This window comes from Petromyzon marinus, unplaced genomic scaffold, assembly GCF_048934315.1.
Source record: "Petromyzon marinus isolate PM22_M1 ecotype Great Lakes invasive population unplaced genomic scaffold, UKy_Petmar_22M1.pri1.0 PM_G_Scaffold_105, whole genome shotgun sequence".
Classification (NCBI taxonomy): Eukaryota; Metazoa; Chordata; class Hyperoartia; order Petromyzontiformes; family Petromyzontidae; genus Petromyzon; species Petromyzon marinus.
The window spans coordinates 574,309-597,151 of NW_027422657.1; the positions used below are offsets into that span (position 1 = coordinate 574,309).

At 47.4% G+C, this 22,843-nt stretch overlaps 1 protein-coding gene and 1 long non-coding RNA gene across 3 annotated transcripts; both read right to left on the minus strand.

Annotated features, from left to right (window-relative positions):
* Positions 1-649: 649 nt before the first annotated feature.
* Positions 650-2,521, minus strand: LOC142908866 (uncharacterized). Of its 2 annotated transcripts, none has more exons than XR_012932015.1 (3): positions 2,477-2,521; positions 2,109-2,177; positions 650-850 (listed from the first exon to the last, which is right to left on the minus strand). It is a non-coding gene; the product is annotated as an uncharacterized LOC142908866 (long non-coding RNA). The 2 variants fall into 2 exon arrangements; XR_012932014.1 differs by lacking the exon at positions 650-850 and adding an exon at positions 896-1,106.
* A 1,383-nt stretch (positions 2,522-3,904) lies between these two features.
* Positions 3,905-20,995, minus strand: LOC142908870 (dead end protein homolog 1-like). Its single transcript, XM_076059511.1, has 3 exons — positions 20,861-20,995; positions 12,362-13,683; positions 3,905-3,920 (listed from the first exon to the last, which is right to left on the minus strand). The coding sequence occupies exons 1-3, from the start codon at positions 20,909-20,911 to the stop codon at positions 3,905-3,907; spliced, it is 1,389 nt and encodes a 462-aa protein (XP_075915626.1). The 5' UTR covers positions 20,912-20,995.
* Between the last annotated feature and the right edge of the window lie 1,848 nt (positions 20,996-22,843).

The window sequence follows — 22,843 nt, forward strand, 5'->3', positions numbered from 1 at the left end:
GTTGTGGTGTTTTTTAAGAGTAGATGAATCTGAAAATGTCTTCCCACACACACTGCACTTGAAGGGTTTCTCTCCCGTGTGTGTTCTCTGGTGTGTTTTAAGAGCAGATGACCATGAAAATATCTTCCCACACACACTGCACTTGAAGGGTTTCTCTCCCGTGTGTGTTCTCTGGTGTGTTTTAAGAGTAGATGAATCTGAAAATGTCTTCCCACACACAGTGCATTTGAAGGGTTTCTCTCCCGTGTGTGTTCTCTGGTGTTTTTTAAGAGCAAATGACTGTGAAAATGCCTTTCCACACACACTGCACTTGAAGGGTTTCTCTCCCGTGTGTGTTCTCTGGTGTGTTTTAAGAGCAAATGAATCTGAAAATGTCTTCCCACACACACTGCACTTGAAGGGTTTCTCTCCCGTGTGTGTTCTCTGGTGTCTTTGAAGATGAGATGAATCTGAAAATGCCTTCCCACACACACTGCACTTGAAGGGTTTCTCTCCCGTGTGTGTTCTCTGGTGTGTTTTAAGAGTAGATGAATCTGAAAATGTCTTCCCACAAACACTGCACTTGAAAGGTTTCTCTCCCGTGTGTGTTCTCTGGTGTATTTTAAGAGCAGATGACTGTGAAAATGCCTTCCCACACACAGTGCACTTGAAGGGTTTCTCTCCTGTGTGTGTTCTCTGGTGGGTCTCAAGAACTGATGGCCATGCAAATGCCTTGTCACACACACTGCACTTGAAGGGTTTCTCTTCTTTGCGAGTTCTCTGGTGCTGTGTCAAATTTCCAGTCCGATCCGTGCTGTATGCACGCTGGTCGCATTGTTGACTTGTCGTCCCGGCTTGCTGTGCTGACTGCCTTTGCTCCATCAGACCAGCGTCAGCTGCAGACAGAAAATAAGAATATCCACACCATCTACACGTCAGTATCGAGCCATGGAGGAATTAATATATACAGTCACACGTGGCTTACACGTCTATATTCATTCATGTATTCATGACTAGCTGTACTATCCGGCTTCGCCCGGGACTTGGATCCACCACGTCCGGCCGCCTTTGTCTCCCCAGTGGCGATGTTCACACCACAGCAGTTACTCGTTTGAGGCTGAGTCGACCTAGGGGAGGCCCAGAAGCGGTTCAAATAATCGTCGCCGGTGGTGGCCGTGAGCGGCAATCGAACTCGGGTCACCGGGTTCGTAGTGCGGCGTAGCGCTAACCGCTACACTGCAATGCGTTACGCTTTCACATACACACAGACACATACACACACAGACACACACACACACAGACACATAGACACAGATACACACACACAGACACACACAGACACACACACAGACACACACACAGACACACACACACAGATACACACACACAGACACACATACACACACACACAGACAACGCTAACCACTACACTACAACGCGTTACTCTTCCACATGCGAGGGTCACGTGACAGATTTGACGTCACAGCTCACTTGCCATCCAAAAAATCTATACATTATTGAGCTCCCCTCCCCCCCTAAAAACACAAAAGTGTATTTGTATAATGTTTGCACGGTGTACAGTCTGGAAAGTACCCACATGGCAAATTTACAGTTTGTTGCATGTCGGGAAGTACGCTAAACATTTTGAACGGACACACACAATCACAACTTTGCCTTTTATATATATTTGGAGATGCAGTGAAAAACTTTCCCAAATTCATCACGCGGTTTCAGTTTTTTGATTTTCAGTTTGATTTATTTTGGTTATAGTCCCGTGAGCCATTCGGCTCTTGAATCGGGTGCAACCACAACAAGCAACAAAACAACAACACGACCAAGAAAATCATCTTACAGTGACTATGTGTGACTGTGCAAACAGCACTGTCATGGCACGCAATGAGAGGGCAAATGTCATAAATATTCCTGTAAGCCCTCGCATCTTCAACATTAATGTTGCCATAGAAACGTTGTGGGGTTTTTTGCTTCATTGTAAAAAAAGAAAAATGATTATCTGTTATTTTAATTTTATTTTCTATCTACGTGACTTTACCGAAAGAACCAAGAATATTAATTCCTGCAGTCACCAAAGTTTTAAGTCAAAACATTCACACACGTTGACAAAGCCTCACCTTGTGTTGTTGTGGGCAGGTCGCTTCTGATAACAAGAGCGGTATAGCAGCTCAAGGGGGCTTGGCCTGCTAACAAAATAAAATAAAAACTGCGTGAATATTGACAATAAAACAAAGTTACAAAGTGGCGAGCCGGGTGAAGACAAATTAAACTTAGGCGAGATAATTAAAGTGAACGCAATGAGGCGAGGGCAGGAGGCAAGGCCCCGCGTGGCTAGGCCCCGCGTTGTAAAGTTCCAACCTGGACATCGATTCCCATGCTCGCTGCTACTCAACTGACATCCCTACGAGAGAGAGAGGCTCTACCTTGGTAAACAACAACAACAACCACCACGACAACAACCACAATCGCAATGAGAATTTCTCACCTCGGATTTCAGTGCAGGAAGCGATATCTTCCTGTTGCCTCGTGACGTCACGCGGCAGCAGGTGACATGACATCACTTATGGGCAACGAGACACGCTCCTCCCACAATGAGCTGCTCCGTAAATAAATTAGAGTATGATTAAATTATGTTAATGTGCCATTCGATATATTGTAGGTGCTGAACCCGTCGCAATAAATTCGCGACGGCTTCTAAGATTACATTATGTTAATGAGCCGCCAGTCACTGGGCGTAGCTTTGCCCAAATAAGGATTGCGACTGGACCGATAACGGCAGTGACCCAAGCGGAGGTGACGTCACGCTCAAGAGCGTGGTGGACGGGGGAATGCCTTGGTGACATGACGTCACTAGCTAGGTAAACCTCCCCCTGGCATTTCACGCCGATGAAGTAATGCAGGGTGGTGACGTCACAGAGCGGGATTGGAGTTTAAGTTGATTTAGATTAATTTTCCATTGCTCCCTCCCTTTGGTGCGTGAGCTCAGCAACAACAACGTGGACATTATTGTGTATACTCTGTGTGTGTGTACACTGTGTGTGTGTGTACACTGTGTGTGCATACACTGTGTGTCTGTGTATAGTGTGTGTGTGTACTGTGTGTGTGTACACTGTGTGTGTGTACACCGTGTGTGTGTACACTGTGTGTACACTGTGTATACACTGTGTGTGTGTACACTATGTGTGTACACTGTGTGTGTGTGTACACTGTGTGTGTGTGTACACTGCTACTGTGTACTGCTACTACTCCCCTCCGGCAGAAGGCTTCGGTCCATCAGGACCAAAACCTCACGCCATAAAAACAGTTTCTTCCCATCTGCTGCTGGCCTGTTAAACAAGGCCAAGGGCTAACACTGTTTTTAACATTTGATCTACATAACGACACGTTGCTGATATTAACTATGTTTCCCTATTTGTATTTTTAAATTATATCTTAAAGCTATTTTATATTCGATATTTATTTAATTTTATATACTTCAGCCCCTTAGTGTTAGACTTTTAACCCTTATTATAGTAAGACTTGTTTAAAACTTATTTAAGATTTTAGATTCCTATATGTTGAATGTATGCACCATCCTGCCAAAGTAAATTCCGTGTCGGTGTGAACTTACATGGCGAATAAAACCCTTTCTGATTCTGATTCTGTGTGCGTGTACAGTGTGTGTGTGTACACTTCTAGATTTAAAGCTTTCGTGACTGCAAGGATCCATACTCTTTGGTTCTATTGGGTAAAGTCACGTAGGTCAAAGACGTTGTACTGTCCCCTGACGATATCCTTGTCAGCTTCGATGTGGTCTCTTTGTTCACCAAGGTCCCAGTACCTGATACCATTGAAATAATTGAAAATTTGGTCCAACATGGACTAGACCCCGACACACCTGCACTGGTTAGGCACTGCCTCAACAATACCTACTTTACTTGGAATCGCTCCTACAAAAAAAATGAGGGTACCCCCATGGGATCCCCCTTATCACCAGTGATAGCCAATATTTTCATGGACAAATTTGAATCAGACGCCATCCAGACTTCCACCCTCAGACCTTCCCTGTGGAAGAGATATGTGGATGACACTTTCGTCATTTGGCCACATGGCCTCCAAGTTCTGAACCTTTTCCTACACCACATTAATTCCAGACATCCCGCCATCAAATTCACCATGGAAGTGGAGAAAGATGGCAAGCTACCATTCTTAGATGTTCTGTTTGAGAGGAGACCTGATGGCTCATTGGGGCATTTTGTCTACAGGAAACCCACCCACACAGATTCCTACTTGAAACCTGATTCCCACCACCACCCAGCCCAAAATAAATCTCTCATCAAAACTTTATACCATAGGGCTCATTACATTTCGGACCAACACCACCTGACCAGTGAATTAAAACATGTACACCTGGCCCTCAAAAGGAATGGTTACTCTGACCGTACCATCCACCAAGCTGTCTCTCCCTCCATACAGAAACAACCACTTGATACTCCGGTCAAAACCATCACACTTCCATATATAGCAGGCGTTACTAAAAAGATTTCCAAAATTCTAAACAAACACAAGATCCAGGTCCGGTTCAATACAGTGCACAAAATTCGTGATCTGATCCCATCCGTGAAGGATGTCATTCCTGATTTACAGTACCCCGGGGTTTACAAATTGAGTTGTACCTGTGGTGATTGCTATATCGATGAGACAAAGCGACATGTCTCTGACCGAATTCGCGAGCACAAATCAGATTTGAAACACGGCAAAACGAATTCTTCTGCCGTGGCTGATCACTGATACAACGCTGTGGGGGATCACGATATAATTTTCTCCGATACCAAGGTTCTTTGCAAACCCACGGGCTGTTATCAGAGATTTGTTCATGAAGCAATTCAGATCTACAAACACAGACACAATTTCAACCGAGAGGATGGTTTCAAATTAAGCAACCATTGGAAAGATGTTCTAAACCGAACAAAACATTAAACTAATTTCAATGATACAGTATATTTTTTAAGTAGTGGTACCCCAAACTTTCGCAGCTCTTATAAATTCCCTTTTCACACCATCAATAGGTAAACTCCCCCTCCCCCCCCTTCCCCCCCGCACCAAACGGCACGTACACCACCTCTTTCCTAAAATCCGCCAATCAAATGCTAATTTTTATGCAAATTTCTTTGTCAGAACACCTTGTTTGCTCGCACACAGTTTAAAGGTCCGCTGTCTGAGCGTGGTTGTGTTTCGCTAAATTCTCCTGTTTGATGAGTACTTGGTGCCTCGGTGAATGTATATGCTCTGACTTTAACATAGCTATTTCTGTGACCAGTTACAAGCTAATCACTCAGCTATTTCAATGCTAAATTCTATGCTAATTCCTTTGTCAAGGGGTACCTCTGCGGATGTGTATACTTTAACTTAGCTATTTCAATGAGCCATTTCAATGCTAAATTATATGCTAATTCCTTTGTCAAGGCGCTTTGTGTTTTTCTTCTCACACAGCTTAAAGGTCGTGATCTAAGCGTGGCTTCTCCCACTCCAGCGCTGTCCTCCAGACAGTCTCGTCCCTTCACCTGATGAAGGCCGCTTGTGTTGTGGCCGAAACGTCGTGATTTTTTGTTATTTTATTTTCACCTACGTGACTTTACCCAATAGAACCAAAGAGTATGGATCCTAGCAGTCACGGAAGCTTTAAATCTAAAATTGATTTGTTTTGGCTTTTTTCTTTCTTGCAAGCATCAATTCTTTCCAGGGTTTTTCAGTTAAATAGAAGGGAATGCGAAGTTAACCAAAGACAAGAATCCAAGTTCCGGGCGAAGCTGGGTAGTGAAGTTCGTTACTAATAAACCCCAATGATCCTATCAAAATTAGGGATTTCTATCGGATCGTTGGGGGGCACGTGCCACTCCACCCCCACTGGCTCCACCACTGTCACACACTGGCATGGTTCACAGGTGGTGGTGTGTCCAGACCCACGCCTGGCCACCTTCACCTGCTCAGTATTAATGCTTCCTCACTCCACCAAGTAGTTAATTGAGGATCAATCAACACAGCCGAGGCTGCGTTTCTCTCTCTCTCCCCGTGGTCGTGCGGATTTCCTTTCCGATCCCACGGTCTCCCCTCTACATGTAGAGAATGAACACCTCCACGCGTCTAGAGTGAACACCACCAAGCGTCTAAAGTGAACACCGCCACGTGTCTAGAGTGAACACCGCCACGTGTCTAGAGTGAACACCGCCACGCGTCTAGAGTGAACACCGCCACGTGTCTAGAGTGAACACCGCCAAGGCGTCTAGAGTGACCACCACGCTGTTGACAAGCCCCACCTTACACCATTGGAAACCTCATTTGCCAGTAACAAAATGATAATTGGTTTTTTACCCTTTTATCTGACAACAAAACTGACACCTTTTTTACAAGGAGTCATGTTTACATTGACCACAATACCTGCGGTCAGAATGCAAACAAAAAACAACAACTCTGATAATGTATGTGGCACTGTCCTTGAAATTGATTGGTCCACACCCGAGACAACTTTCTTTAGAGCCTCGTCTCATGTTGGTGTTGGACCAGAAGACGCCAAAAAGAAAGTTGTTTCGGTGTAAAAAAACAATTATCAAGTCCCACCTTGTTGTTGTTATTGTTGTTGTGGGCAGGTCGCTTCTGATAACAAGAGCGGTATAGCAGCTCAAGCGGGCTTGGCCTGGTGGAAAAAATAAAAACTGCTTGAATATTTACAATAAAACAAAGTTACAAAGTGGCGAGCCGGGTGAAGACAAATTAAACTTAAGCGAGATAATTAAAGTAAACGCAATCAGGCGAGGGCAGGAGGCAAGGCCCCGCGTGGCTAGGCCCCGCGTTGTAAAGTTCCAACCTGGACATCGATTCCCATGCTCGCTGCTACTCAACTGACATCCCTACGAGAGAGGCTCTACCTTGGTAAACAACAACAACCACCACAACCGCCACACCACAATCGCAATGAGAAGTTCTCACCTCGGATTTCAGTGCAGTGTTACCTCGTGACGTCACGCGGCAGCAGGTGACGTGACGTCAGATCCGGGGAACGATACACGCTCCTCCCACAATGAGCGGGTCCGTAACTAAATAGTGAATAAATTATGTTAATATTACTTGTCCCATGTGTCGTGGACAATGATCTCGTCGGCTTTAACGAATAAATTATGTTAATGAGTTGCCGTCACTGGGCGTAGCTTTGCCCAAATAAGGATTGGCACTGGAACGCAATCGGCAGTGACACAAGCGGAGCTGACGTCACGCTCAAGAGCGCGGTGTAATACCTTGTTGACATGACGTCACTAGCGAGGTACACCTCCCCCTGGCGTTTCACGCCGATGAAGTAATGCTGAGTGGTGACGTCACAGAGCGGGATTGGAGTTTAAGTTGATTTAGATTCATTTTCATTGCTCCCTCCCTTGGGTGCGTGGGCTCAGCTACAACAACGTGGACATTATTGTGTGTACACTGTGTGTATATACTGTGTGTGTGTGTACACTGTGTGTGTGTACACAGTGTGTGTGTACACAGTGTGTGTACACTGTGTGTGTGTACACTGTGTGTGTACACTGTGTGTGTACACTGTGTGTGTGTGTACACTGTGTGTATGTACACAGTGTGTGTACACTGTGTGTGTGTGTACACTGTGTGTACACGTACACTGTGTGTGTGTACACTGTGTCTGTGTGTGTGTACACTGTGTGTGTGTACATTGTGTGTGTACACTGTGTGTATACTCTGTGTGTGTACACTGTGTGTGTGTACACTGTGTGTGTGTACACTGTGTGTGCACAGTGTGTACACTGTGTGTGTACACTGTGTGTGTACACAATGTGTGTGTGTGTACATGTGTGTGTGTACACAATGTGTGTGTACACTCTGTGTGTGTACACTGTGTGTTTACACTGTGTTTACACTGTGTGTGTACACTCTGTGTTTACACTGTGTGTGTGTGTACACTCTGTGTGTGTTTATACTGTGTGTTTACACTGTGTGTGTACACTGTGTGTGTGTACACTGTGTGTGTTTACACTGTGTGTGTACACTGTGTGTGTACACTCTATGTGTGTTTACACTGTGTGTGTGTGTACACTGTCTGTGTACAGTGTGTGTGTGTGTACACTGTGTGTGTGTGTACACTGTGTCTGTGTACACTGTGTGTGTGTACACTGTGTGTGTACAGTGTGTGTGTGTACACTGTGTGTGTGTACACTGTGTCTGTGTACACTGTGTGTGTGTACACTGTGTTTACACTGTGTGTGTGTACACTGTGTGTGTACACTCTATGTGTGTTTACACTGTGTGTGTGTGTACACTGTCTGTGTACAGTGTGTGTGTGTGTACACTGTGTGTGTACACTGTGTCTGTGTACACTGTGTGTGTGTACACTGTGTGTGTACAGTGTGTGTGTGTACACTGTGTGTGTATACACTTTGTGTGTACACTGTGTGTGTGTACACTCTGTGAATGTACAATCTGTGTGTGTACACTGTGTGTTTACACTGTGTGTGTGTACAATGTGTGTGTGTACACACACAGACACAACCTCTACCGTCAGCAGTGGATGGGTGTAGCGAGGTGCAATGCCCCCCCTCCCCCCCCATCTGTGTGATTAAAACACACAAACACCACTAGCCTATAATAATAATAAAGTGACCAAAAAGGACAAAGAGTACGTTTGACCTGTCAACTGATATAAATTCCACATTTATATGGCGTAGCCCAGTCTCTCCATTGGATGACTCCTGTTAACCTCACACAGAGTAGTACTCAATTTATTGAGCTCTGATGCCCAAACTGTATTTTGAAATTGCAACCTTTAAAACTGCGAGACAAACGTTTTAACCACATCACTTTCCAGCCAGATATCTCTGCCCAAGTTGGAGCACTCTACCAAATGAATCCAGTCATCTGAAATGAACGTCATTGTAACATGCATTCGGAATTCCTTTGGTCGCCCAAATGAGCCTCCGCACCTTGGCATGGATAGCGAGTCCTGCACTCACATCAGAAGCAATAACGTCCAGATATTTTATTTCAGCATGGCAGATTTTAAGCCACGTTGACTTGGGATAAACCTCCCCAGGTACTTGGTCCGATTGAAACTGTAAAAATAAAATTGTACCCTTAGGGGTTAGCGTAATGCATCAAAGCAGCACTCCCATCTCGCTGGGTTTGTACAAAATATCTGTGCTATACACCATACTACTTTACAGTAATATACTACTATACTTTAGCTGGAATGTAGCATGTTTATGGTAGAGTGGATTATTTGTAAATTTTGATTGAAAATCCAAAGTGTCTTCAGTTATAAGACTCCATCATTCTTCAAGCTGCATACCAATGTTGAACAAACATTTACATTGCTAAAGGACATTTGCAGATGATACATTATTAATGTTTGAGACATAGGGACATGCCAATGCACGTGAATGTTTTTCAATAAAACATATCAAAACTATACAGTTGCAATGATATTAAAATTAAATCCAAGCAACATTACCATTTTCCCTGCTCCTTGAGTTTGTGCTCAACACTTTAACGTGTACAGGGCCATGGCGGTGTGGGGGCCGACGTCCACCCCACCGCCCTCGCTGGGCAGGTGGGGCGCGATGTCCGCCCCTTCCGCCGCCTCCTCCACTGCGTCGGTCGGCTCCCGCCGGGCCCCCGCCGACCGAGCGATCGGGCCCCCCGCGCTAGCGCCCTCTCCGAGGGACAGACTCGTGCTGCTGGCTCACGGCCGCACGGAGTAAACCCACGCACCCCCGCGCGCACCGCAGCCGTCCTTAACATGGGGCCCGAACGGTCTCGCACCTGCGGGCGATTATCTCAACGCGCGTCCGTGCACGCCGCGCGCCCACTACGGCTGACGCTGACGCAGCACGCGGCGGCCCACTCGCGGCCCCGCCGACGGGCGATGATCTCAACGCGCGAGCTCCGGCCGCGGCTCCGCCCTCGCTCTCGCCGCGCATCCGCCCACGGAGCCACTCCGCACAGGAATCACACACGCACCACACCGATGCTCTCTGCTAACTTTTATTCGTGGCGCAAACCCCGCACCGCCCGGAGGGAATATTCTACGAGCGGAGCCTAGGCCTACCGCTACCCAAGTCCGCAAATGCTCGCAGGCCCCATCACGTACCTCGCGGCCGTGAGAGGGACGAAGACAAAAGGGAACTTTGCCTATCACCGCCTCATAGCGGCGCTCACCGGCGTCGCACGGATGCCGCGAGCGGCTCGAGAAGGCGGGGAGCGTCGCGCGCGACTCGTCGCCGCCGACCCGGCGAACCTTCGCGCGCCCAAACAATTTGAAGCCAACTCAGGGGCGCCGCAATGTGACTCGCTCCGCGAGGGTCGGCCATTCTCCTGGCACCGGGAAACCGCGGGACTTTCATCCCAGAGACCCTTCGGATGAAAACCCGTCGTGACGGGCAATCCCCCGCCAGGACGCTACGTGTGCGCGCTGCAGGTGCGTGCTCGGTGTGGGGGGCCACGGGGGAGTCGAGGCGATGACAGAGTTGCTCCGAGACCGTGGCACCACAACGGATCAGGAATTGCGTTGAAATCCGGCTCACGCAAAAACACAAAAGGGGCGACCCAACGGGGCCCCGAAATCAAATCGATTCGCCGAGTCGACAAATGTGCACATCGCCCCGGGGATGGCAACTGACAGTCGAGTATGGAAAATCGTGATGTGAACAGATTTTGTTTATGTGCGACACAACTTCACACCACATGGTCCCACGGGGAAAGACGGTGGCATAAGTAAATACAAAAACGAACGAGTAAACCATTGATGATTGATCAAAGCTATGAAGGCGATGATCCGGGAAAATTATATTATGATGCTGTGGTAAAAGGTAATAAGTTACTCTAAAGTGCATGGCCATGGAAACGTTGGTAATGATTAGGAAAAAGTCTGAAATATGTTGACGTGTAAATCAGCAAATCAAATTAAATCCACAGAGGAGGGAAAGAAGGATCCCAAGCATGCGACACTCAGAACCAAAAGTGGCAGAGACTCGGCCGAGAGAGTGGAGAGAGAGAGGAAGAGACTTTTCAGGACTTTATTTCCACTAAAAAAGTAACAAAAAAACATTACAGCAAAAAAACACCAAAATTGAAAATCAATCAAACATCAAACTCTTAACAGCGGTATGTGCATGAAATACAAATGGCACCGAGATAGAGGCTGTGGAAACGAGGCGGTGCACGGACATCTCCATGTGCAGCAAAGTTGTTCAAGGATTTTTCAATTTTATAAAGAATCAAATGTTTTGACATCAGAATGCGATGTGAACAATATATATTTTTCTCCCCTACATTTTCAAAACGAAATGGCGTTGACATGTCAAACACCTGAATTAGTTTTTTCAAGGATTCTGTTGTCGTAGCTACGTATGCAGGCTGCAAGTTTTTTATGTGGGCACGTGCAAATATTGTCTGGGTACATGAAAATATTCCTTTGAAAATGTGTCCTAGACTATATATATTTGTAAGTTAATAAAAGTAGAATTGAAACATTAGCACAATGTAGATTTGTATATTGTAGGGTAGAAATATATTTATCATAGCGATGATCTAACATTGGTTTAATACAATTTATATTTTTACTTAGAATACTTTAGCCATGCAATAGACTAAATATAATGCTTGTGTTTTAAAAGAAAAAAATATATTTACTAGGATTAAAGTTGCGCGAAAGATTTTATAAAATCTGAGGCTTGGAGAATTGCATGCTGGGAATTAAATTGAGACAGAAAGGGGTTAATGCATGGCTTGCAGAGCAGTCACACGTTACAGAGATCATTGACAAAACAGAATGCGATGTGAACAATATGTATTTTTCTCTGCTACATTTTCAAAACGAAATGGCGTCGACATGTCAAACACCTGAATTAGTTTTTTCTTCAAGGATTCTGTTGTCAGTTTTCATTAAAGTGTAATGACAGGGTGACACCTGCTGACATCACAGGGTGACACCTGCTGACATGACAGGGTGACACCTGCTGACATCACAGGGTGACACCTGCTGACATCACAGGGTGACACCTGCTGACATCACAGGGTGACACCTGCTGACATGACAGGGTGACACCTGCTGACATCACAGGGTGACACCTGCTGACATCACAGGGTGACACCTGCTGACATGACAGGGTGACACCTGCTGACATGACAGGGTGACACCTGCTGGCCTGGCAAGGGCTTAACAGGTACGGCCACAGAGGTAACAACCAATCAGGGAAGGAGGCGCATCTGGGGCAAAGGCAACAGGTGGGGCTAGCCGAGTTACTCCGGTAACCTGCTCGAAAGGTTCCACGAGAGGGCGTGGCCGGAGGCGGGGCCTAGCCACGCCTCTGGCCACGCCCTCTCGTGTAACCTGCTCCAAGGTTCCACGAGAGAGCGTGGCCGGAGGCGGGGCCTAGCCACGCCTCTGGCCACGCCCTCTCGTGTAACCTGCTCCAAGGTTCCACGAGAGGGCGTGGCCGGAGGCGGGGGATTCGCATTGCTGAGGATGTTGTAGGCGAGCTGACACGCCACTTCCCGTGCTCCCTCCTCGCTGGAGCTCAGAAATTCGGGGAAGATGCCGGCGCCTCCTCCCACCCCAGGAATCGACATCTTATAGAGGAGGCCCACGGGTATCCCGGGCTCCGAGTAAGCGTGCAGCTCGAAGATTGGGTAGCTGACGCCGGCGGTCTGGCACAGCATCCGCAGCCGCACCTCCCACGACAGCATGGCCGCCTCCGGCAGCGCCTTGAGAGCAATGGGCATGGGCCGCAGGTGGAGAGGTACCCACCACAGCTGCATGCGTGCCCCCCAGCCCCCAAATTGGCTTTGTGCGGCTTTGCCGGTGCCCGTGCACTCCGGCTGCAGCAGGTCTGGCACGGCCGCCTCCATCTCCACCGCCGCGGCCGCAGCCACCCGCTCCGAGATGGCCCAGTCCACCTTGATGGTCCGGCCCCATAGCTGCAAGGTGATTCGAAGGAGTTTCTTCCTGGCCATGGCGGCCGCGCGATGGCTCCCGTACTCGATGAACGCGTAGCCTCGGTTGAGAGTTTTGTCCCAGCGACAGACGCTCATCTTGACGTCCACCACGCCCTCCGTGGCACCGCTCATCGCCATCATCACCTCCGCTCGCTTCTTGTCCTCTGGCAGCCCCCCAATGAAGAGGCGGCGATTGTCCACGCTAAAGTGGACTCCAATGCGGTGTCCGGGACGGATCTCTAATTTGTTGAGTTTCTTGACGGCATCCGTGGCTTCGGCGAGCGTCGCGTAGGTAGCGAACGCATAGCCGCGGTTCTCTCCGCTAATCTCCATCATGAGGCGGAGCTGGTAGAGCTTCCCCACCGTCTCCAGCACGGGCACCAGCTCATCCTCGTAGAGGTTGCGCGGGATCCTCCCCAGAAACACCTCGTAGCCACGGGCGGGAGGGGGCCCCTGCCAGTCGGGCGGTGGTCCGATCTTCCTCTGTCCGTTCTCCTGGACGATGTTGTACCCCGTGCGCAACATGCGGTCCAGCAGGACCTTCATACAGGCCATGCCGAGCGCCGATGGTTTGGCTACTACGGTGGTGCCGGGGCGGCGCCTTGGGGCCCGGTGGAGCCCTTGACACTCCGCGCAGTCGCCTCGTGCCGACAAAGCCACGGGGGGAATCAGCTCCTGAAGAGCCAAATCCCCGGCAGGAACTCGCTCGGCCCAAACCTACAGGCCAGCAGTGGAGAGAGGAAGAGAGAGAGAGTGGAGACGGATGGAGAAAGAGAGCCGCGTTTGTTCGGTCCATGGGCCTAAATGTGACGTTAGCGTAGCCTGTGCAGTATGCATATAGCGCTTTTGTCAATCCACTGCTGGATGAAGCCCTCCCCCACATTGCGCAGAGGAAACAAGAAACACAAACTCACACGGTTCCCGGCATGCATTTGTTTGTCCTCGGAAATGTTCACCGAGCGATGATTTTGCGTTTCGAGCGGCGCTCACGAGGCGGCGTTTGACTTCGCGCGGTGAACTTCGCCCGTGATGACGTCACTGGGCACGACAGGAGAGGTCGGCGCTGACTTTTAGCGCCGGTTTTTTTCTCCCCATCCAATAGTCCATGAGACGCTTCAAAATGAGACCGTTTTGCCGGTATCAAAGTATGACAAAATAAGAATAGATTTGATCCTTTTTTGGCAATAAAACGGGTGTTTAAATGTTCAAACACCAAACAGAAACCTTCTTCAATGAATCTTAAGATCTGTTTTATTGCCAGAAAGGATACAACCTATTCTTATTTTTTCATAGCCCATGAGATGTCTCCTTTGTCGGTACCACGTGAGGTGGCCTACATTGAGCAGTTTCAATTTCTCTATGTGGCCAGTGATAAACAAATGCAATGAGTGAGACTATCAAGTAATTTACTTTCATTTTCCATCCAAATAAATGGGTACGACTGAAGTTTTGCTACCTTAGGTGGTACCGAGTTCTGCTCTGGACCATGAGTGGGCCGTTTAATCAATTTTGGCCAGTTTTCAACATTGTTAGGTCCCTAATAGCAACGTGAGCTGTTGTACTACAATTGTGTTCATATTGGATCATCTTTACAACAGAGCAGACATGCAGACAGAGCTAATGCTTAATGCTTTCAAACCCTCATTGTTGAAATGTGAGTTTACTTGCAAATGGAATCACAGTCCCAAATCATGACCGCAGAATGGTTGGAGCGAGTTGTTGGGGAGGGTGGTGGGTCGGGGGTTGAATTGCCATCATCAAAGCAGCACACGCCCCACCTTATGAACCACACAGAGTAATCACGTGAGGCAGACGTTGTATAGAAATGAGTATTGTTGTTGTAGCGTTCACCAAAACGATCCAGGATATCTTCTTTGGTTCTTTCGGTAAAGTCACGTAGAATGAGAATAAAATAATAAATTGATAAAATAAAATAACACAAAAAATCCTCACGACGTTTCGGCCACAACACAAGCGGCCTTCATCAGGTGAAGGGACGAGACTGTCTGGAGGACAGCGCTGGAGCGAACAAAGCCAAGCTCAGATCGCAACCTTTAAGCTGTGTTAGAAGAAACAAAGCGCCTTGACAAAGGAATTAGCTTGGAATTTAGCATTGAAACGGCTGAGTGATTAGCTTGTGACTGGTCACAGAAATGGCTATGTTAAAGTCAGCATACACATTCACAGAGGCACCTATTACAAATCAAACAGGAGAATTTAGCATTGAAATAACTAGGAGAATTTAGCATTGAAATAGCTGAGTGATCAGCTTGTTACTGGTCACAGAAATGGCTATCTTGAAGTCAAAGCCTACACATCTGAGCTATTCACAGTAACTGGGTATACACTACACTATATAATGAATACTATATAGTGAACCAATAAAAAACTAAAATATAAATTACCTCAATGTTATCAATAAACTCTATATATTCTCCAATCAGCTAAGCTACCAACAATAAGTCGTTATATATCACAATGCTATATGGCGAAAAAATGGGTGGATTCTTACCCTCAACTTTAGCACGTACACCAGGCTCTCAGCCTCTCAGGGCTAATGGTTACTCCGACTACACAATCCGCAAAGCCATCACTCCAGTCATGAAGGATCCTCTTGTGGATCCACTCAAAACCATCACCTTATCCTACATTGCAGGGGTCACTAAAAAGATCTCCAAAATCCTGAATAAACACAAGATCCAGGTCCGATGCAACACAGTACATAAAATACGTGATCTGATTCCATCTGTAAAAGATGCTGTTCCAGACATACAGTACCCGGGCGTTTACAAACTAAAGTGCCTCTGTGGTAGTAGCTACATTGGAGAAACCAAACGACATATCTCGGACCGCATCCGCGAACATAAAGCAGACTTGAAACACGGTAGAACGAACTCCTCTGCCGTGGCAGATCACTGTTATAATTCAGTGGGCTCACATGACATTGACTTCTCCAAGACGGAGGTTCTTTGCAAACCAACCGGCTACCATGAGAGATTTGTTCATGAGGCCATTCACATATACAAGCACAGAGACAATTTCAACCGAGAAGATAGATTCTGGCTTAGTAACCATAGGAAAGATGTTTTAAACCATTTCCGTTCTTAATTTTGGTACCGCCAAAGGTGGTCTAATGATGTAGATGACTTCCCCATGCTCAGATTTTAATCTGGCTGAAAGAAAAAAATCATCCAATCCAAATCGATGTTATATCTGCCGAGTTTCCAAATCCAGAGGAAGACCCAAAATCTGTTTGCAGTAGTGACCGCAAATATGATTCATGGACCATGCGGAAACCTTAATGTCAATGCAGCAGCATGTATGAAGGACATAGAGAGCAGCAAGAAATATCCGAGACAATTTATTAAAGACACACAAACTGGAGATGATGGATATCTTCGCTATAGAAGGTGAGCTCCAGCAGACGGTGGATACACAGCAAGACTGAAGATTAGAGGCAACACGGAAATCGAAATGGACAACAGGTGGGTTGTTCCGTATTCTCCGCTTCTTTCTAAAATGTTTCAGGCGTAGATGTGTTGACCACGCTCCACCTCCTCCAGTCAGTGTGTGTATCATGGTGTGTCAGTGTGTGTGTCAGTGTGTGTCCGGCAAAACAACCCCCTACCTCCTCGCGGTGCCGGACGGGCAACTCTGTCGTGGACAGTGCTGTGGGGGGAGATCCAATTTTGATTGGCTCCTCCCCTCATGGCATATGTGTCCACCACAGGGGCTAAACGGGGGCTCTGAACGGGTGCGAGGGGCTGGTAACCCCTCCACCTTCAATTAATTACCACGAAACCACGAATTAAACTGAAATATGTAACTAATAAGCTTGTGCCGGAGGCCCCGGGGGGCCAGGCGTCTATGACGTCTCCTGGCCAAACCCCAATTGGCGGAGCCAAGAGATTGAATACCTACCCTCGGGGCTACTCCAGAAACAACGAAAAGCCACTACGGGTGGCCACGTGGAATGTTCGAATGCTCACTGCAGAGGAGAGGCTGCCACTCCTCTGTCGGGAGCTAGACCGGTACCGCCTGGATCTATGCGGCATTCAGGAGGTCCGGTGGACCGGCTCTGGCTCCTGCCACCATGAGGGGTGGACAGTCCTCTACTCGGGGCAGCAGACTGCCAAACAACAGGGTGTGGGTCTTCTTTTGAACAAAAGAATGAAGGGGGCGTGGGAGCGTGGCGGTGAGGTGTGGGAAGCTGTAAGCCCCAGGCTACTTTGGGCTCGCCTTCCCATCAACCGGAGGCGAGGAATGGTGGTCGTGGTTACTTATGCCCCCACCGAAGATGAACATCCGTGGAGGGATGCAGGCAAAGCCGATGAGTCAGATGCCTTCTATGACCTCCTGTCACAGGTGCTGGCTAAAGTGGCCCCTCGGGATAGAGTCATCATGTTGGGTGACTTCAATGCCCGAGTTGGTCATGATACTGGCACCTGGTCTGGAGTGATTGGAGGGCATGGGCCAGATCAGCTCAATAACAACGGTAGGAGGCTGCTAGATTTTTGTGCAGCCCATGGGCTTGTAATTACCAACACGCTGTTCCGGCATCGGCGCATCCACACAACATCATGGATGCATGCCGGGTCCAAGCAAGAACATCTGCTGGACTACATAGTGACGGACCAGCGAATGCGAGCCCATGTCCTTGACACCAGGACCTACCGTGGAGCTGATCTGCCCTCTGACCATCGACTAGTCATCTGTAAGATGCGCCTGCCATTCTTCCACTCCGGTGGTGGGTGTACACCCAGGACCCCATTCCAACATAAAGTGGCCTGGTCTCAGTTATCTGATGAAAGTTGCAAGCGAGAATTTCATCATCGCTTGCGGCTGGGATTGGCATCGTCCCCGACTCCTCCTGATGTCGAGGGTAAATGGGCGAGGTTTAGGACTGTGACTCATGCAGCTGCAATGGCTGCTTTGGGAACGCGGTCCAGACCTCCCCAGAGACCCTGGCTGACAGAGGAGGTGTTCAGGATGGTTGAGAAAAAGCGACAGGCCCACTGTCATCGGCTACAGAATCCCACGTCAGAGAATGAGGAGGCTTACCGCAGCCTTCGCTCGGAGGTTCGGAAAGCCGTGAGGCACTGCAAGGATGGGTGGTGGTCGCGGGTTGCTGAGGAGATGGAGTCTGCCTCAGTGGCCCGTGATCACAAATCTCTATTTAACTCCATCAAAAAAGTAACCTGCAGCGCCACACCCATTACCATCATTAGGGGAAAAAACGGTGATCCAATCTCCGACCCCCAGGAACAGGTTCGCAGATTTGCTGAGCATTTCTGTGAGGTCCTGGGGGAGGGAAAATCCCTCAGCCAGGAAAACATCGTGGCACAAAGTGAGGATGACCCTGCTGAGGCTGCGGTGCCTCAAATATTGGAAGAAGTCACCCCTGTGAGTGGCTGGCTGAGGTGCCATCCGTTGAGGACAGCAAGTTGGCACAGTAGGGGGCACAGGTGGTGCATCAGCCAGTCGTCTCAGTCAGTCGACCTGTCGCATCTGGGTCTGCCCCGTGACCTCCTGCCAGCGGGCGTTCGACAATTCACGTGGCCTCAAGGTGCACATCGCCTGGCACAAGCGTCGTGGTGATGTCACCGCCACTTAGTGGCGAACTGCGGTTGTTGTTGTTGATAGTGGAGCTGCTGGTAGTATATTTGGAGTGTGCGTGTCTCTACCTCGTGGTTGCATGGATTTATTTCTGGTTCCTCCGGTTTCCCCCCTCCAGATTTAGAATTAACGTCACGCATTTAAAATATTTAACTGCGATACATTTCCACACGATGAAGTCACTTTGTGTTGAGCTTTCATTCGTGATGGCCAGGTCGCTTGTGAAAAAAAGCTACATAGCTCAGTGGGCCTTACCTTGTACAATAAAATAGAAAAACTAGTTTATAGTTTAAGAGAGATTAGTTGGATCTGTCACGTGGGTTATTTTAAAAAAAGGTTATTCGTTTCATCAGGTCATGTGCACAGATTACAAAAACATTTGGAGGGAAAAAAAAACATGCTGGCCGTTATGTGACTTCACCGAAAAAGCCAAAGAGTACGTTATGGTCAAGTTTTATCAAAACATTTTTTTTAGGATATTTGCTCTTAATGTGCTTACTTTCCCCCAGCACATTCACTGCATTGTCTTGGTGAATGCGAGGCATCGCGTGGTCATAACCCACCGGGGTATTTTCCCCTTAAGCGTCAAGAGATTGACATTCTGAATGGAAATCATTTCAGGTATTCACTGAAAGTGTCAGAGCTGAATGTTCAGGATAAAACTGAACATTCGTGCTAAAGATTGGTGCCATATTGTACGATTATAATTGTGCAAAATGCAACCAAAACACAATTAGCACGGTTAGCTACGTACCGCTACAGTCTACATTATAGACTGCCAGTACACTCACTCAGCTTAATAACCATTGCTACAGTCAACATTATAGACTGTCAGTACACTCACCATACTTAATAACCATTACTACAGTCTACATTATAGACTGTTAGTACACTCACCATACTTAATAACCATTACTACAGCCTACATTATAGACTGCCAGTACACTCACCATACTTAATAACCATTACTACAGTCTACATTATAGACTGTCAGTACACTCATTCAGCTTAATAACATTACTACAGTCTACATTATAGACTGTCAGTACACTCACCATACTTAATAACCAGGCTACAGTCTACATTATAGACTGTCAGTACACTCACCCAGCTGAATAAGCAGGCTACAGTCTACATTATAGACTGTCAGTAAACTCACCATACTTAATAACCGTTACTACAGTCTACATTATGGACTGCCAGTACACTCACCATACTTAATAACCATTACTACAGTCTACACTATAGACTGTCAGTACACTCACCATACTTAATAACCATTACTACAGTCTACACTATAGACTGTCAGTAGACTCACCATACTTAATAACCAGGCTACAGTCTACATTATAGACTGTCAGTACACTCACCCAGCTGAATAACCAGGCTACAGTCTACATTATAGACTGTCAGTACACTCACCATACTTAATAACCATTACTACAGTCTACATTATAGACTGTCAGTACACTCACTCAGGTTAATAACCATTACTACAGTCTACATTATAGACTGTCAGTACACTAACCATACTTAATAACCAGGCTACAGTCTACATTATAGACTGTCAGTACACTCACCATACTTAATAACCATTACTACAGTCTACATTATAGACTGTCAGTACACTCACTCAGGTTAATAACCATTACTACAGTCTACATTATAGACTGTCAGTACACTCACTCAGCTTAATAACCATTACTACAGTATCCATTATAGACTGTCAGTACACTCACCATACTTAATAACCATTACTACAGTCTACATTATAGATTGTCAGTACACTCACCATACTTAATAACCATTACTACAGTCTACATTATAGACTGTCAGTACACTCACCATACTTAATATCCATTACTACAGTCTACATTATAGACTGTCAGTACACTCACCATACTTAATAACCAGGCTACAGTCTACATTATAGACTGTCAGTACACTCACCATACTTAATAACCATTACTACAGTCTACATTATAGACTGTCAGTACACTCACCATACTTAATAACCATTACTACAGTCTACATTATAGACTGTCAGTACACTCACTCAGGTTAATAACCATTACTACAGTCTACATTATAGACTGTCAGTACACTCACCATACTTAATAACCAGGCTACATTATTATTCACAAATTAAATCGTTTGTATTTTGTCAATGGCCATAGCCTCAGCACTGCCCCATAGACCCAGCACTGTCCATAAATTCAACAGTGCATATTTAAACTATCTGCGAATCACGGGCTGGACATTTGAGGCCACTTTTTACCTCACGTTTTCCCTCACGAGAGGCGATCTCGCACCCCTGGGGGGTCGTCATCGTCGTTAATTTCTGCTCCGAAATAAAAAAAATTCAAATCCGCACCTCACGACTCTCAAAATGGCGCCTGTGTCTCTGCGTGTGTGTCTGTGTCTCTGCGTGTGTGTCTGTGTGACTGCCAAGTTGTCCTTATTTTCGTTGCCTTCTGATACGCCCAGCAGAGGCACTCGCTGCACACACTCACCGTGCCGCGCACAGACAAAGATCCCCCGTATACCCTTAACAGACCGTAGGGGCAAGTGCTGTTAGCGAGCTCCTATAAGGCCAGCACGGTACACGAGGGGGTGGGTGGCCAGCACCACGCCCGGCCGCCTTTGTCTCCCTAGTGGCAATGTTTACTACACACTGCACCAAGTACTCATTTGAGGCGGAGTCGACCTAGGGGAGGGCCGGGACCGGTTCAGATAATCGTCAGCGATGTTGGATGTGAGTGGGAATCGAACTTTGGTCGCCAGGATCGTGGTGCAGCGTAGATCTAACCGCTACCCTTCAGCTCTCCACACACGTCGTCGGTCACACACAGAACCGCAGAGGAGGGCAAGAAGGATCCCAAGCGTGTGACACTCAGAACCACAAGTGGCAGAGACTCGGCCGAGAGAGTGGAGAGAGAGAGTGGAGAGAGAGAGAGTGGAGAGAGAGAGTGGAGAGAGTGAGAGTGGAGAGAGAGAGTGGAGAGAGAGTGGAGAGAGAGAGTGGAGAGAGTGGAGAGAGAGAGTGGAGAGAGTGGAGAGAGAGAGTGGACAGAGTGGAGAGAGAGTGAGTGGAGAGGGAGTAGAGAGTGGAGAGAGAGAGAGAGTGGAGAGAGAGAGTGGAGAGAGAGAGAGTGGAGAGAGACTTTTCAGGACTTTATTTCCACTGAAACATTAACAGCAGAAACATTACCGGAAAAAAACACACCTAAACTGAAAATCAATAAAACATCAAACTCTTAACAGCTGTATGTGTACTCTTTGGTTCTATTCGGTAAAGTCACCACGTAAGTAAAAAGATAAAACAACAAAAATCACGATGTTTCGGCCACAACACAAGTAGCCTTCTTCAGGTGAAGGAACAGAACTGAAATACAAATGGCACCGGGATAGAGGCCGTGGAAACGAGGCGGTGCACGGACATCTCCGTGTGCAGCAAAGTTGTTCAAGGGTTTTTCAATTTGATAAACAATCAAATGTTCTGACATCAGAATGCGACGTGAACAAAACATATTTTTCTCCCGTGCATTTTCAAAAACGAAATGGCGTCGACAAACACCTGAATGAGTTTTTTTTCTTCAAGGATTCTGTTGTCGGTTTTCATTAAAGTGTAATGACAGGGTGACACCTGCTGACATGACAGGGTGACACCTGCTGACATGACAGGGTAACACCTGCTGACATCACAGGGTAACACCTGCTGACATCACAGGGTGACACCTGTTGACAGGGTGACACCTGCTGACATCACAGGGTGACACCTGTTGACAGGGTGACACCTGCTGACATCACATGGTGACACCTGCTGACAGGGTGACACCTGTTGACATCACAGGGTGACACCTGCTGACAGGGTGACACCTGCTGACATGACAGGGTGACACCTGCTGACATGACAGGGTGACACCTGCTGACATCACAGGGTGACACCTGCTGACATCACAGGGTGACACCTGCTGACATCACAGGGTGACACCTGCTGACATCACAGGGTGACACCTGTTGACAGGGTGACACCTGCTGACATCACATGGTGACACCTGCTGACAGGGTGACACCTGCTGACATCACAGGGAGACACCTGCTGACAGGGTGACACCTGCTGACATCACAGGGTGACACCTGTTGACAGGGTGACACCTGCTGACATCACATGGTGACACCTGCTGACAGGGTGACACCTGCTGACATCACAGGGTGACACCTGCTGACAGGGTGACACCTGCTGACATCACAGGGTGAC